Source organism: Macaca mulatta, chromosome 1 (genome assembly GCF_049350105.2).
Source record: "Macaca mulatta isolate MMU2019108-1 chromosome 1, T2T-MMU8v2.0, whole genome shotgun sequence".
NCBI classification, from domain to species: domain Eukaryota; kingdom Metazoa; phylum Chordata; class Mammalia; order Primates; family Cercopithecidae; genus Macaca; species Macaca mulatta.
Window position 1 is genome coordinate 110,784,482 of NC_133406.1, and position 16,120 is coordinate 110,800,601.

General features: G+C 54.1%; 2 protein-coding genes across 28 annotated transcripts in view; both read right to left on the minus strand.

Moving 5' to 3' along the window:
• Positions 1-2,780, minus strand: part of SEMA4A (semaphorin 4A) — a 34,618-nt gene extending 31,838 nt beyond the window's left edge. For 9 of the 17 annotated variants that reach the window (XM_077943035.1, XM_077943137.1, XM_077943025.1 and 6 more), the window contains exon 1: positions 1,517-1,574. Coding sequence is in view for 1 of the 17 variants with exons in the window: in XM_028827849.2 (XP_028683682.2) it covers positions 2,531-2,611 (81 nt within the window). In the remaining 16 variants the exon portion in view is untranslated. Of the gene's footprint in view, positions 1-1,516; positions 1,575-2,530 lie in introns of those variants that run through there. The other 8 variants (XM_028827849.2, XM_015111900.3, XM_077943018.1 and 5 more) reach the window with 6 other exon arrangements.
• Positions 2,781-7,763: 4,983 nt separating this feature from the next.
• Positions 7,764-16,120, minus strand: part of LMNA (lamin A/C) — a 61,229-nt gene continuing 52,872 nt past the window's right edge. For 4 of the 11 annotated variants that reach the window (XM_077996640.1, XM_077996636.1, XM_077996651.1 and 1 more), the window contains 8 exons: positions 13,295-13,420; positions 12,848-13,018; positions 12,514-12,639; positions 11,724-11,944; positions 11,412-11,631; positions 10,819-10,926; positions 10,615-10,734; positions 9,982-10,194 (listed from right to left, as the gene is read on the minus strand). In XM_077996640.1, coding sequence (XP_077852766.1) covers positions 10,084-10,194; positions 10,615-10,734; positions 10,819-10,926; positions 11,412-11,631; positions 11,724-11,944; positions 12,514-12,639; positions 12,848-13,018; positions 13,295-13,420 — 1,203 coding nt within the window. In that variant the 3' untranslated portion in view covers positions 9,982-10,083. 11 annotated transcript variants of the gene reach the window in all.

The following is a 16,120-nucleotide window of genomic DNA, read 5'->3' on the forward strand; positions in this document are numbered from 1 at the left end:
TGCCTGCAATCCCAGCTACTCAGGAGGCTGAGGCAGGAGAATCACTTGAGCCCGGGAGATGGAGGTTGCAGTGACCTGAGATCATGCCATTGCACTCCAGCCTGGGCCACAAGAGCAAAACTCCATTTCAAAAAAAAAAAGAAAAGAAAAGAAAAGAAAAGAAAAGAAAAAGACAAAGCCCCTTCCAGGCTGGCCTCTGTCTCAGCTGGCAGGGGACTAGAAAAGGCACCATGAGTCTGGGATGAAGGGCCCTGGATCCCAGGCCTGGTTGCCTGTGGCCTGCTGTGTGATGCTGGGCAGAGCACCTCCCTGCCTCACATCCATAAAATAATGGCTTTTCAGCCTGCCTGGGAGCAGCATGGCTCTGCCAGACTTCATAGTATTTTTAAGAGGAAGGAAATGAGTGTGCTAGTGTCGGCCCCGGGTAGAGGGTTTCATGGACCAAGACAGGTTCCCCTTTAGATCTGAGTTGGGGTGGTGGTTGAGCATTTGCTTTGGGGTGAGGCAAGGAGGGCATGACATGTGCTGAAAGCAGAAGTGGACCCTGAGCGAGTCCGCCATGTCCCCACTGATTCCTGACACTCCACTCTCATTGCCCCTCTGCATCTCAGCTGTGACGACTCAGAGGGCCTGCTTGTTCAGGCTTCTCTCCCCTGGGACTGGGACACGTGATATGAGATTAAAATGGTGGGGAGTAGAGGACCCTGAACTAGAATGATAACAGGAAGGAAGTGGGTGAACTACAGGAAGCCGTCACACCCCCACTGGACATCCTTGGGTCCCTGCCCCTATTTTCTTCCCTTTTAGGGGAATTGGGCCCAGTCTCTGTGGCAGAGAAGGAAGGAGTTACATTTCTGAAATAATCCAAGGGAATGGGGGAGCCTACAGATCCCACCTGGCTCCACTTCAATCCAGGTCACACAACCAGACTTCAGGGGCCTCCCCTGGCCTTGCCATATGAGAGTCAAAACTTCCAGAAAAGAGCTAAATGGTCTTGGTGAGAGAGGAGGGACAGAGTCCAGGGTGGTGGCCATAGCCACAGTTAGAAACTCGCTGGAGTGAGCTGGACACCCAGGCCTCCTGTTTGCAGTTGTGTGGGGTGGAGAGGGAGAGAGAGCCTTTCCACAAGCTTATCTCCATTTCTCCTGCTGCAGCATACATAATTCTATTTCCTCTGGTTTGTCTAGCTTCAATTTCCCCACGTGTGGGAAGGTGAGATGTTGGGACCCTGTGTCTTTGATTGCAGGGGGGCAAGGAGTGGCTGATGGAATTTAGAAAATGAAGGCCTTGGGGAAATGAGATGGGGGAGTGGAGGGAGGAGACCCAGGCATCCTGTTCCTTAGGATATGCCCCTCAAGATCCCTGAGGCTTCCCCTCCCCCAGTCGAGGCCAGAGGACCACCCCCTGTGTTGTCCATTGGACACTCTATGTCCATAGTCCCAGAGTTCTGGCATCCCGCCCCTCCCTCTTACCCCAGGGACCACAGTCCCCCTTCCCCACCATTTTTAAGCCTTACCCCCAGCCCAGAAGAGGAGACCCTAACCCAGGCGTCCAAGACTTCCAGCAGAGTCTGCACCGGACAGGGGGTGGAGCAGGGCCAGGCATGGCAGGGAGGGGGTGGGGGCCCTTCCAGCCCCCTCCAGTGCCCCAGTTCCCAGGCAGCTCTTAAAGGGACCAAGGAGAATTAGCCAGGGGCAGCTTAAGGGGGTGAATGTAGAGGAAAGTAGGTGGTGGGGAGAGGACTGGACTTGGCAGGGGCAGGAGAGCCAGAGTGGGGACCACCTGACACCTTCCCTACTCCCCTGGAAGACCCCAGGGTCCTCTGCCTCACTTTTCCCTCATCCCATGAGACCCCCATGCTGGCAACCCAGCTTCTGACTCCACCTCCTCAGATCCTGCCCCCTGTTCCCCTTGGGCTCCTGCCCACTTCCTCCCCTCCCCCATATGCGTGCCACCTCAGTCTCCGGTGAGAGCTGCCAGCTGGCACCAACTGGTACTAGGCACGGAGAATCAGCCCAAGAAGTGGAAGGGCCTGAGGCCTGGTCCCAGAAGGCGGGGGGAGGCCAGGACCCCAGAGTCAGTCAGGGGGCGTAGGAGGCACCTTCCCTTCTAATTGCCTCTCCAAGTCTTTTTTCTCTGCCCCTCTGGGCACAGAGCAATGGGGGCACCGAGGCTCTGAGGAGAACCCTGGCTCACCCGCTCCCTCGGCTTCCTGATGGGCTGTCAGGATTGTGACACAGAAAAGGAAAACGACTTCGTTATGCCAGGAGGGGCTGGGGCAGCTGAGAGAAACCCACGGCAGAAGAGAGGGACAAAGAAAATGGAAACAGAAGATAGCAGACAGACAAAGAGCAGAAAGCCTCAATTCTCATATCAGCCCTCTACTCACAACCCTCCCTGGCTTCCCAGGGCGCTGCAATTAATTTCAAACTCCCCTCAGGGTACTGTAGGCCCCTCCCAACCCTTTAGTGCGGGAGGGCTTTTCCCCAGGCAGCCTGGACTCTGCCTTTTTCTGAGTTTCTGTTCCTACCTTATCTCCCACCTGGAAGATGTACTCTTCCGGGATAGTAGTTCTCATTTCCACTTGATGAAACTCTTCTTGTTCTTTCATGCCAAAACAACCCTTTCCTCTGCAAAGCCCCCCTGGTCCTCCCACAGTATTCTGAGTTGCCACGGTATTTTCTAAGAATCTGGAGTCTTGGGTGACTTGGGGTAAACCTCGTCTCTCACTGGGTCTCAGCCGCCTTAATTAAAATGGGAATGGTAATAACCTGCCCACTAGTGGTTAAAGTGAAAATTAGTTCCACTCTTTGGGATGATACTTGGCAATAGGTCTCAGGTTCTGCAAAAGTGGTCACATAGCTGGGCATGGTGGTGGCACGTGCCTGCAGTCCCAGTTACTCAGGAAGCTGCCAGGAACCCAAGGCTGCTGTGAGCTATGATGCTATGATCAAGCCTTTGAAGAGCCACTGTACTCCGGCCTGGACAACATGGTGAGACCTTGTCTCAAAAAAGAAAAAAAAAAAATCCTCACACTGAGTGATTCAATTTCTAAGTCTATGCATCTACTTTAAATACTTATAAAGCACCTACAATATAGTCAGGCACTGCACTAGGTACTGGGGACTTAGCATGAAAAAAACAACGAAAGACCTGCCCCTCAGATGTATGTATTTTGATGGAAGACACAAATACACAAGTGTAATGTATGTTCAATAGTGTTAAATGTCCCGGAGAAAAATAAACAAGAAAGGGTGGCTGGGAAGTGGTAAAACTCGGGATGAGGAAGATGCTACTCTTTCATAAAATTTGGTCGGGGCTGGGCATGGTAGTGTAATCCCAGCACTTTGGGAGGTCGAGGCGGGTGGATCACTTGAGGCTAGGAGTTCAAGACCAGCCTGGTCAACATGGTGAAACCCTGTCTCTACTAAAAATACAAAAATTAGCTGAGCATGGCAGTTTTACTAATGGACTGAATGTGAAGTATGAGAGGAAAATGGAATTTAAAGATGACTCCAGGATTTATGGCCAAAGCAACTGGAAAGGATGGTGCGGTCATCGGCTGAGATAGAGAAGATGATAAGCAGAGCAGACTGGGGGTAGGTGGAAATCAGGGTAGCAGTGTTGAACATGTTAACTTCGAGATGCCGTCAGACCTTTAAGTGGGGATTCCAGTCTGGGGTTCCAGGCAAAGGAACAGGCTGAAGTGTAAAGAGTCACCAACACAGGCACAGTAGTTAAAGCCATAGGCCTGGAGGAACTCTCCTGGGGCCTGAGTGTAGACAGAGAAGAGAATTGAGCCCTAGGGCACTCCATCTCTTAGAGGACAGGGAGAAAAGAAAGGATCAGCAATGTAGGCCGAGGACCAGACTCCTATGACAAACAAGGTCAAGTTAGATGAGGACTGAGAAGTGGTCACTGGGTTAGTAATGTGCAGGGTGCTGGGGGCCTTGACAAGAGCAGTCTCCTTGGTGTAAAGCAGGGAACAGGTCAGCAGCTGAGAGTAAAGAGAGAGGCAAAGGTGTGAAATCGCCCTCTGGAGAATGGAGGCGACTGGGTTAGGGATAAGAGTTTGTGTGCGTGTGGGGTTGTGAATTGAAAGATTTTTAGTAGAGACAGGTTTCACCATCTTGGCCAGAGTGGTCTTGAACTCCTGACCTCGTGATCCACCCACCTCAGCCTCCCTCTCTTAATCTTTTATTTTATTATTATTATTTTTTAAATTTAATAGAGACAGGGTCTCGCTATGTTTCCCCGGCTGGTCTCAAACTCCTGGACTCAAGCAATCCATTCTCCTTGGCCTCCTAAAGTGCTGGGATTACAGGTGTGAGCCACCACACCTGGCCCCCTCCTAAGCTTAAGGACTGATATGAAACTGGGGTGCCTATAGTCCCAGCTACTCAGGAGGCTGAAGCAGGAGGATTGCTTGAGCCCAGGAGTTCAGGGCCAGGCTGGGCAACATAGTGAGGCTCCAAGTCTAAAAAAAACCAAAACACCAATAAACAAAAAGCAATATGAAGAAGATAATCTTGCCGGGCACAGTGGCTCACGTCTGTAATCCCAGTGCTTTGGGAGGCCGAGGCCAGTGGATTGCTTGAAGCCAGGAGTTCAAGACCAGCCTGGGCAACATGGCAAAACCCCATTTCTACTAAAAATACCAAAAAAATGCAAAAAAAAGGTTTTGAAAAAAGAAGAAGAAAGAAAGAAAAGGAAGAAGGGAGGGAGGGAGGGAGGGAGGGAGGAAGGAAGGAAGGAAGGAAGGAAGGAAGGAAGGAAGGAAGGAAGGAAGCTGGGTGTGGTGGGGCATGCCTGTAGTCCCAGCTACTTCAGAGTCCGAGGCACAAGAATCACTGGAAAACAGGAGGCAGAGGTTGCAGTGAGCTGAGATCACACCACTGCACTCCAGCCTGGGCAACAGAGTGAGATTCTGTCTCAAAAATAAAGAAAAGAAAAAGATAATCTTTCTAGGCCAGGTGAGGTGGCTCACGCCTGTAATCCCAGCATTTTGGGAGGCCGAGGTGGGCAGATCACTTGAGGCCAGGAGATCGAGACCAAACCGGCCAACATGTGAAACCCCGTCTCTACCAAAAATGCCAAAAATTAGCCGGGTGTGCTGGCACATGCCTGTAATGGCAGCTACTCAGGAGGCTGAGGCAGGAGAATTGCTTGAACCCAGGAGGTGGAGGCTGCAGTGAGCTGAGATCAAGACACTGCACTCCAGCTCTGTCTCAAAAAGAAAGAAAGAAAGAAAGAAAGAAAGAAAGAAAGAAAGAAAGAAAGAAAGAAAGAAAGAAAGAAAGAAAGAAAGAAAGAAAGAAATGGATTAAAAAAAATTATTTGTTCTTACCTGTTTTCTTTAAAAAATTATTAAAAATAAATAAATAAGGCCAGGCATGGTGGCTCATGCCTGTGATCCCAGCACTTTGGGAGGCTGAGGCAGGTGGATCACGAGGTCAGGAAATCGAGACCATCCTGGCTAACACAGTGAAACCTCATCTCTACTAAATATACAAAAAATTAGCTGGGCATGGTGGCGGGCGCCTGTAGTCCCAGCTACTCGGGAGGCTGAGGCAGGAGAATGGCATGTACCTGGGAGGCGGAGCTTGCAGTGAGCCGAGATTGTGCCACTGCACCCCAGCCTGGGTGACAGAGCGAGACTCCATCTCATAAATAGATAAATAAATACCCTGAGCAAAATAATAACTTTTTTTTTTTTTTTTTTTTTTTTTGAGAGGGAGTCTTACTCTGTCGCCCAGGCTGTAGAGGCTGTAGTGCAGTTGCGTGATCTCGGCTCACTGCAACCTCCGCCACCCAGTTCAAGCAATCCTCCTGCCTCAGCTTCCCGAATAGCGGAGATTACAGGCACGCACGACCACACCCAGCTAATTTTTATATAGTACAGACATTTTGCCACGTTGGCCAGGCTGGTCTCGAACTCCTGACCCCAAGATCCGCCTGCCTCAGCCACCCAAAGTGCCGGGATTACAGGTATGAGCCACTGCGCCCATCCCTTACCTGTGTTTTGAATTTTACCATATGATATATATTTTTGTTGTTGCTGTTGCCCAAGCTGGCCGAGAACTCCTGGACTCAAACAATCCTCCTGCCTCAGGCCAGGAGTTGCTGGGACTACAGGCGTGCGTGTCACCACGCTAGGTCAAGCATGTATTACATTTTAACAACAACAACAATTTTTTTTTTACATAATGAAACGTGGCTGCTGAGTGCTGACTTGTGCTGTGAGCATCATGTGAGGTGACCACGTGTGCGGACGCCTTAACTGCTGAGTCCCCGGCTGCTGCCCCCGCTGCGCTGCCAGCTTGTGGGGCAGTGTTTGCGTGAGGTCCTATGCCCTCAGCCTTCCTCCTCAAGAGCTAGGAACGTCGCCTGCTGCCCCTAGTGTTCCCCAGCCCACAGTGCCCATGCAGCCAGCTCACCAGGGTTCAGCTGAGCAGCGAAGGAACCACCCCCCCCAGCCCCCCCGCCGCCCCCAGCCAGGATGCACGGGCGCCACCGTGGTGGGGCTCTGGCGCCCCGAGGTGCCCGGCTCAGGAAGTGCAGGTGGGTGTCCTCACTTTGGGAAACACCGACTCCTTCGCTGACATCTAAGACCCCACGTCTGTGGGGCCTCAGGGTCTTTGCTGAGGCCTAGGAGAGGAAGGGTTTCCTTCTTGGAAACTGCCAACCCAAGCAGGGACTCCTTCTTCAAACCTCCTTCCTCTTAACTTCCCTTCCCTAAACGCACTGTGGTGGAATCAGGAGTGTCCAGCATGACCTCAGGGGCCCTTCTCCTCTCAGTAATTTTGCTTTCTCACATGTTTTCCCACGATCCCAGCCAGACATGCCCTTTTCTCACTGACTCTTGACTGCAGGCTCAACTCTGCCCAGGAAACATAAACTTCCAGAATCTTGGGATCTGTGCCACCTTCGAGCTGAGTGGCTTGAGTTCCAGGGGCCTAGCAGACAATACCTACCTCTCAAGACAGTACGAAGGCCAAATGAGATGCTGCAGAAATGCTTTGGAAACTAGGAAGGGCCAGAGAAAGGCTGGCTCCTATAGCTCATGTTCCCTGTTTGGGGCTCCTCCCCTCAGTCTGGGCACCTCATTCCCCCAGGATGGAGCCCCCTCCGAGGATCCTACTTGGCCTAACACGTCCCTTTGTCTGCAGTCTGTTTTCTGACTCCCACTGGGGTGTAATTTCCCTGAGGACAGTGGGCATCTTGTTTTGTTCATTTCCCAATCCCCCAAGCACAACATGGCACAAAGTGACATCAACTGCTCCTTTCCTCTGCCCTCTCCTGCAGCTTCTGTTCCCTCCTCCCTGGGTGTCCTTGTCCTTACATCCTGATATGTCACCACCCTCAGACTGGATCTGTATCATATGTCTTATATTCATGCTTCATTCAGGGCCCAGCACAGAGAAAGCAGTCAGTAAATGCTGGTGGATGCGGGAAGTTAGTTAGCAAAAGCCCTCCTTCAGGCTCTGCTTCTCTGAAGGGCTTCCACTGGGAGAGAGTCATACAGTGGGTGATGATGCTTATATCAAAGCCTTTCCCCCTCAGCCACCACCGAGTGCTCAGATGTGCACCCAAAGTGCTCTGATCTCTAATTGTTTCCCCTGGAGCAGGGCAGGACTGGGCAGCAATGAGCAGGAGGATGCAGTGACCGTGTGGCGCTGTGTGTGTGTGTGTGTGCGCGCGCGTGCCCGCGAGTCCGCATCTCAGTACACACAGCGACATCCACCAACAAAGACACCACAGCAGCCAGGGGTAGAAACAACTAGTGTATTGATTTGGGGAGGAGAGAAGGGGTGCAGATGGGAAACGGGAAGGCAAGGGTTCTTTAGTGTTTGCCAAAACCACTGCCACACCCCTCCACCTCCTCTTGCCTTCCTCCTCCACGGTGGGTGCCAGCAGGATCTCCCCCTTTCCAGTGACCTCCCTCTCCCTCCTCCCAGCACCCCACTTGGCTTCAACCTCCAGTGACTGCACAGAGCCCACCCAGGCTCTAAAGCTAGGGAAGGCAGCTCAAACTCACCTTTCTTCTCCCTTCTTCCACCTCCCACCTCATTCCCATCTCTTGTCTAAATAAAATACAGAAAAGCAAGCGCAGCTGGTACCTGGGAGAATGGACTCACCCCGGGGCTGGGGGCAGGGGTGGGGACTGGGGGTGGGGCAGGCAGAGGAACCTCAACCAGGTGTAGTGGAATCACGGGAGGCCAAGCCCAGGGGCCCGGCTCAAGCCGTCCTCTCTCTTTCTCTCTCTCCCTCTGGGAGGCTGGCCTGGCAGTGAGCCTGCTGTCCAGAGGAGGCTGGCGGAGAAGCCTCCATGCCTGCCTCTCAGGCACCATGTCACGGGGTCCCCGGGGTGGGGGCAGCAGCCAGGGCAGAAAAGCAGAAGCTAGCCTCTATAAAAGCACCCCTTTCCCTTGGCTTCTAGAGGAAGCCCTCTTTGGTTTTAAGGCAGATGTGGAGTTTCCTGGAAGCAGGGAAAAGGAAGGGAGGAGAAATTAGGATTGAGATAGATGCTTTTTTTTTTTTTTTTTTTTTTGCTTGTGTTTTCCTTCAGTATAAAACCACTGTAGAAAATAACTTCTCTTAGAAAAAAAAATACAGAAGAAAAAAACCAAAGGGTTATTTTTCTTTGGCTTTGAGCCCCCTCCCATGAGGTGCAGGGCAGGGGGTGGGCATGAAGTGAGGAGGAAGCAGGAAGCCTCCACCCCCACCCCTGCCTGGCAGGTCCCAGATTACATGATGCTGCAGTTCTGGGGGCTCTACGAGAGAAGACAGAGGAGAGGGGTGTGAGCAGCAGGGCCTGGACCCGGACCCTCCCTCCCCTGGCTCCTACAAGGGAGGTAGCATCTCCCCCATCTCTCACACTCCAGCCCTGACCCTGCCCTCCAGTCTGGGGCTCAGACGAGAGGGGCAGGATGCAGGGGTGGGCTGTCTAGGACTCAGGCTCTGGGGAGGAGGCTCCCACTCCCCCGGGCTGCGGAAGAGAAGGCAGGCTCTCCCCCCTGCAAGGCCACCTCGTCCTACCCCTTGATGACTAGTGACCCGCCTGCAGGGTTTGGAGACAAAGCAAAGACAACTCACCTGGGTTCGGGGGCTGGAGTTGCCCAGGAGGTAGGAGCGGGTGACCAGATTGTCCCCGAAGCTGCCACCCCCACTGCCCCCCACACTGCGGTAGCTGCGAGTGACTGTGACACTGGAGGCAGAAGAGCCAGAGGAGATGGGTCCGCCCACCTGGGCTCCTGAGCCGCTGGCAGATGCCTTGTCGGCAGGCTGCCCGCAGGTCCCGCACAGCACGGTGCGCGAGCGCAGGTTGTACTCAGCGGGGTCCCCCGAGCTGGTGCAGTGGGAGCCCTGGGAAGGGAGACAAGGCTCAGGCGGGACGGCGAGTCTGGGACTGACCACTCAGGCCCAACCAGGGTCCAGGCTCCTGCAGGCTCCCAGCCACCAGGCAGGAAGGTGGGGTTCTGTGCCCAAGGAGCCAGCAGGCAACAGGGCTTTGGGAGGCCAGGGGCCAGGAGGAGAGGAGGGAAGACATAAAAGGGGAGAAGGCTCAGGAAGACTTGGGGACAGAGAACCAGAGAGGGGACTCTGACTCTGTTCTAGCTACTCTGAGCTTAAGAGGAAAAGAAGAGAGAAAGGGAGCAAGCTCGTAGGGCAGCAGGCATGCACTATTAATTGGAGGAGGGGCAGGAATGAGAGAGAACATTCTTGCAGGAAAAATGAGGGAAATGAGAGGATATGCATGCAACAGGAATGGGGGAGAGAGGCAGGGCGGGCATGCCCCACGTCTGTCCTCCCTTCCCTTTCCCAGGAGACAAATCCAGACTCTTGTCCACTGTTCCTACAGGAATATTCCATGGCATCAGAAAGTTCCCACTCCCTTCCTTACCAGAGTAGGGCACCCAGACACCTGGGTTCCCTGTTCAAGGTATAGGGAGGAGAGAGAAGAAAGGCCAGGCCAGCGAGTGAAGTTCCAAAACATTCTTTAATGAAAAGATTTTTGGCACGGGGAGGCTGGGGAGAGGCTGCCCCCAGGCCTGGCTGGGTGGCCCCAGTGCAGGCTGGGCCTCAGCGGCGGCTACCACTCACGTGGTGGTGATGGAGCAGGTCATCTCCATCCTCATCCTCGTCGTCCTCAACCACAGTCACTGAGCGCACCAGCTTGCGCATGGCCACCTCCTGGCAAGGACATGGGACCAGGCCCAAGGGTCAGGGCCAGGGAAGGGTTGTGCAGCATGTCTACCCCAGTGAACACCTGTAACTTTCTTGTGGCCTGCCCTTTGTCCGGCCTGCTTCTTACTCTGTCCTCTGTGGTGACGGAGCTAAGGAACTCATTTCCACTCCAGAGGGACACTGTCAAGCTCTCCGGGTAGGAGTATGGCTCTGCCTTTAACAATCCTCACAGTCTAACTTCTACCCCTTGTGCTGTTGAGGAAGCATCTTTTGGTTTGCCTACTGGGTGGGGAAGTCTGGGGCCTGCAACAGAGAGCTCTAGAAAGGGGCCCTGAATTGACTAACTTGGGTTGGGGGAAGCTGGCTCCGATGTTGGCCACCAGCGGGAACCTCATCCAGCAAGCAGCCAGGCCCAGGCCTACTTACTTCCCCAGTGGAGTTGATGAGAGCAGTGCGCAGGCTGTTCCCGCAGCCCCAGGTGTTCTGTGCCTTCCACACCAGGTCAGTAGGGGGGCTATGGGTGGCCCCAGCTCCTGCAGCCCAGATCTGGAGAGGAGAAAAGGACACTTACCTCAGTGCTCCCATCGCCACCCAAGGCCTCCCCAGAGTCCCAAGTGCCCTGCCACTCACCGTTACCACCTGCCCAGCCTTTAGGGTGAACTTTGGTGGGAAGCGGTAAGTCAGCAAGGGATCATCTCCATTCTGGCGCTTGATCTGCCAATTGCCCATGGACTGGTCCTGCCAGGAAGATAGGGAAGAGGAAGGTGGGGGAGGCTCAACCAGGCTTTTGGGTCTATCTTGCTCAAAGGCCCAACCCTCTGCCCGCCTGCAATTGAGGCCTCTCCTTCCATCTACACCCACCCCTGTCACTGTCCTTCCCCCTGGGGATAATAGCCATGATCTGTGGACACATACGCAGAGCCAGGCACACGGATATCTTATCTTTCATCTTCCTGACAACTCAAAGACTTAGGGATCATTATTCATCCCCATTTTACAGATAAGGAAACTGATGCTCTGAGAGGTTAAATAACCTGCTCAAGGTCTCACAGCCAAAGAGTCCAGGAGCCAGGCCTGGAACTAGAGTGTGGAGGAGATATACAGGCTCACCCTGCTCCACCCTCTGAGGGGAGGGATGTTCCTCTCTCCACATGCCATCCCTCTGTCTTGCCACTCTCTCCCTGATGCAGCTGTATCCCCTTAGACCCTGACCAGGAGCCTACCTCATTGGACTTGTTACGCAGCCGGACAAACTTGCCCTCCTCGTCCACCTCCTCCACGGCCACACGCCCACTAGTGCGTGCGTGCTGTGAGAAGCTGCTGCGGCTCTCGGACTCCAGCTTGCGCTTTTTGGTGACGCTGCCCCCACCCTGTGTCTGGGATGAGTGGGAGGAAGCACGGCCGCGGCTACGCTGCGAGGTGGGGCTGGGGGACAGGCGTAGCCTGGGAAGAGGGAGACCAAGTGGGGGTCTAGTCAAGGCCACTCGCCGGCCAGAGGACACCGCCAGCACCTCCCTGACATCTCCCCAGCCCACCTCTCCTCCTCGCCCTCCAGGAGCTTGCGGTAGGCATGGATCTCCATGTCCAGGGCCAGCTTGATGTCCAGAAGCTCCTGGTACTCATCCAGCTGCTGCTGCATCCTTGCCCGCATCTCGGCCATCTCCCGCTCCTTTTCCGCTAGCAGCCGCCGGCTGGTGTCCCGCTCACGGGCCAGCGAGTCCTCCAGGTCTCGAAGCTTCGCCTCCTTGGCTGCCAGCTGCAAGGGGGTGGGAGGGTTTGGTGAGCTCCCAAGGGCCCTAAGTATGGGGAAGGAGGGACGTGGGTCGGCCTAGGAGACACCTGGCTACCCTCTCCAGGATCTGCAATCAGAGGCTTCCCTAGAGCCCTCATCAGAGCCCATCACAAGCTCTAAACATAGTCTTGGCTGGAAACTGGGAAGTCCTTCCCCTTGTCTAACTGAAACCTCTCGTTCTGAGGCTAGACCCTTTTTCTCCTGTTACAAATGGCACAGCCAGCTAGAACAATACTGATGCTTTTAACACCTCACATTGCAGATCTTATGGTAACTCTGAGTTGGGGAGATTAAGAACAGCCTCCATTTTCGAAAGTGAAAACCAAAGCCCTGAGAAGTGAAGGTGAGGTAAGAGTGTACAGAAACAGCACACAGGCCATCTGACTCCACATCCTGCGGCCCTTCTCTGTGGTCCAGGGGACACATTTCATCCCTCTCCTCCTCAGGAACCCCCCCGCCCCAACCCCAGGCTTCCGGCCTGCATCCTGCCCAGACTCCAGGCCCCTGGAGGGAGGGGTGAGGTGGGGTATCACCTGCTTCTGGAGCTGGCTGAGCTGAGCGGAGAGGCTGTCAATGCGGATGCGAGACTGCTGCAGCTCCTCGTGGGCGGCCCCCACCAGGTTGCTGTTCCTCTCAGCAGACTGCCTGGCATTGTCCAGCTGGAGGGAAGGACACAAAGTTATGACTGTGGTGACTGGGAGCGGTGGAGGCACAGGCCTGAGTTGGGCATCACTGCTATAGCCTCAGGTCCTGAGCCACCCTGAGCTCCCTGCCACCATCTGCCTGATCCCAAGGAATAGCCCAGCGTGGGCAAGGGTAGGGCTGCCGAGGGCAGAGGTAGTGAGGGAACCAGCGGAGAGCAAGCACCTTGGCGGAATAAGTCTTCTCCAGCTCCTTCTTGTACTGCTCCACCTGGTCCTCATGCTGGGCCCGCAGTTCCTGCAGGGCGTCTGCCAGCCGGCTCTCAAACTCACGCTGCTTCCCATTGTCAATCTCCACCAGCCGTGTCTCATGACGGCGCTTGGTCTCACGCAGCTCCTGGAAGGGTTGGAACAAGGACACATAAACCAAAATCAGAATTAGTTCCTGGGAGGCCAAGACCCAGGGGCGGGGCTCCCTGCCCAGCCCTACTCCACGAGCCACTACCAGCCCTACTTTAACCTGGGAGCTGAATGCTGGCTACCCCCAACTCCCTGTCTACTAGGGCAAGGGACACAGGAAGGCGAGCTCTGCATGCAGCTGGTCCCCCCTAGCCCAGCCCAAGTCTGTCATCACCCAGTCCCAGCTCTCTGGCCTGCAAAGCATAGTCCCCACCTCACTGTAGATATTCTTCTGGAAGTCCAGTTCCTCCTTCATGGTCTGCAGCCTGTTCTCAGCATCCACCCGCCGTAGCATCTCATCCTGAAGTTGCTTCTTGGCCTCACCCAGGGCTGCCTCAAGCTGTGAGGAAGCAGGCAGAGGTGAGGAAAAGGGGTCACAGAACACAATGACTGAAAGGAAGCTGAGAGGTGGGTTGCTGCCCGTGCACCCCTTTATACATGTGGAAACAGGTCCAGGGAAGGACAGCCTTGGGTGCCTGCAGAGGTCAGGACATCTCACTCACTCTCAGCAGGTACTGTGCTAAGAAAGAAAAGATGTATCTAATACAAAAAAGTAGCCGGGCATGGTGGCACATGCCGTAGTCCCAGCTACTCAGGAGGCTGAGGTACAAAAATCACTTGAACCCAGGAGGTGGAGGTTGCAGTGAGCCGAGATCGCACTACTGCACTCAAGCCAGGACAACTCAGCGAGACTCTGTCTCAAAAAAAAAAAAGAAAAGATATATGCCCCCCCAACCACAGGACTCCCTTCTCTGGCACAACATAGCAAATGCTATAAAGGAGGTATGTGCAAAGTACTGAGGGGACATGAGAGAAGAAACCAAAGTAAGCCTGGGGTAGTTGTGGGGGGCTCTGGGAAGGCCTCCAAGAGGCTAAGACCCAAGGGACAGGCTAGCAGGGCCTACAGAGAGTTACTGTCATGACTTCAAGGGCAGAAACAAGCATGTACAGACACAGAGGTATGAAGGCATGCATGTTCTGGGGTCTTTGGAAAGATCAGTCCTGCTGAAGCCTGAAGTATGGGGTGGGAAGGGATGGGAGAGGTGGCTGGGTCAGTAGGCAGGGGCTGGCTCATGAAGAGATGCCCTTATCTGCCATGAAAAGAACCTGAGGATGTTTGAGCAGGGGAGCACCATGCTTAGATTTTCTTTTCTTCTTTTTTTATTTATTTATTTTTATTTTTTATTTTTTATTTATTTATTTTATTTATTTATTTATTTTTTTTTTGAGACGGAGTCTCGCTGTGTCTCCCAGGCTGGAGTGCAGTGGCGTGATCTCGGCTCACTGCAAGCTCCGCCTCCCGGGTTCACGCCATTCTCCCGCCTCAGCCTCCCAAGTAGCTGAGACTACAGGCGCCCGCCACCACGCCCGGCTAGTTTTTTGTATTTTTAGTAGAGACGGGGTTTCACCATGTTAGCCAGGATAGTCTCGATCTCCTGACCTCGTGATCCACCCGCCTCGGCCTCCCAAAGTGCTGGGATTACAGGCTTGAGCCACCGCGCCCGGCCTTTTATTTATTTTTTTTGAGACGGAGTCTTGCTCTGTCACCCAGGCTGGAGTGCAATGGTGCGATCTCGGCTCACTGCAAGCTCCGCCTCCCAGGTTCACACCATTCTCCTGCCTCAGCCTCCCGACTAGCTGGGACTACGGGCACCTGCCACCAGGCCTGGCTAATTTTTTGTATTTTTAGTAGAGACGGGGTTTCACCGTGTTAGCCAGGATGGTCTCGATCTCCTGACCTTGGGATCTGCTGGCCTCTCAAAGTGTTGGGATTATAGGCGTGAGCCACCGCACCTGGCCTCTTTTTTTTTTTTTGAGACGGAGTCTCACTCTGTCGCCAGGCAAGACATGCAGTGGCGCAATCTCGGCTCATTACAACCTCCACGTCCCAGGTTCAAGCGATTCTCCTGCCTCAGCTTCCCAAGTAGCTGGGACTACAGGCACGCGCCATCACACCCAGCTGATTTTTGTATTTTTAGTAGAGACGGGGTTTCACCATGCTGGCCAGGATGGTCTCGATCTCTTGACCTCGTGATCCGCCCAGCCGTATGCTTAGATTTTCATTTAAGAAAGCACAGGCTGGGCTAAGTGTGGTGGCTCATGCCTATAATCCCAGCACATTGGGAGACTGAGGCAGGAAGAACTCTCATGGCCAGGAGTTCAAGACCAGCCTCAACAACATAGAGAAAACACGTTTTGCCCGGCTTGGTGGCTCACACCTGTAATCCCAGCACTTTGGGAGGCCGAGGCGGGCAGAACACCTGAGGTCAGGAGTTCAAGACCAGCCTGGCCAACATGGTGAAACCCCATCTCTACTAAAAATACAAAAAGCAGCTGGGCGTGGTGGTGGGCACCTCTAATCCCAGCTACTCAGGAGGCTGAGGCAGGAGAATGGCTTGAACCCGGGAGACGGAGGTTACAGTGAGCCGAGATTGTGCCATTGCACTCCAGCCTGGGTGACAGAGTAAGACTCCGTCTCGAAAGAAAAGACAGAGAGAGAGAGAACATGTCTCTATTTATAAAGAAAACAGGGCGGCCAGGAGCGGTGGCTCAAGCCTGTAATCCCAGCACTTTGGGAAGCTGAGACGGGCGGATCACGAGGTCAGGAGATCGAGACCATCCTGGCTAACACGGTGAAACCCCGTCTCTACTAAAAAATACAAAAAAACTAGCCGGGCGAGGTGGTGGGCACCTGTAGTCCCAGCTGCTCGGGAGGCTGAGGCAGGAGAATGGCGTGAACCCGGGAGGCAGAGCTTGCAGTGAGCCAAGATCGCACCACTGCACTCCAGCCTGGGCGACAGAGCAAGACTCTGCCTCAAAAAAAAAAAAGAAAGAAAGAAAAAGAAAAACAGGGCAAGGAAGCACAGGCTGATCAGTGCATCCAGGAAGGGCTGGGGGAGGGGTACAACTGGGAGGCAGCAGACCAGACCCAGGAGGAAGGTGGCCCAGCCTTGGTTTGGTGGCTTCTCCGGGTCTTTCCCTGGTACACTGTGATGTTAGGGCCTGGGAAGGGAAAGAACCCAGGATGGAAATTTGGCCA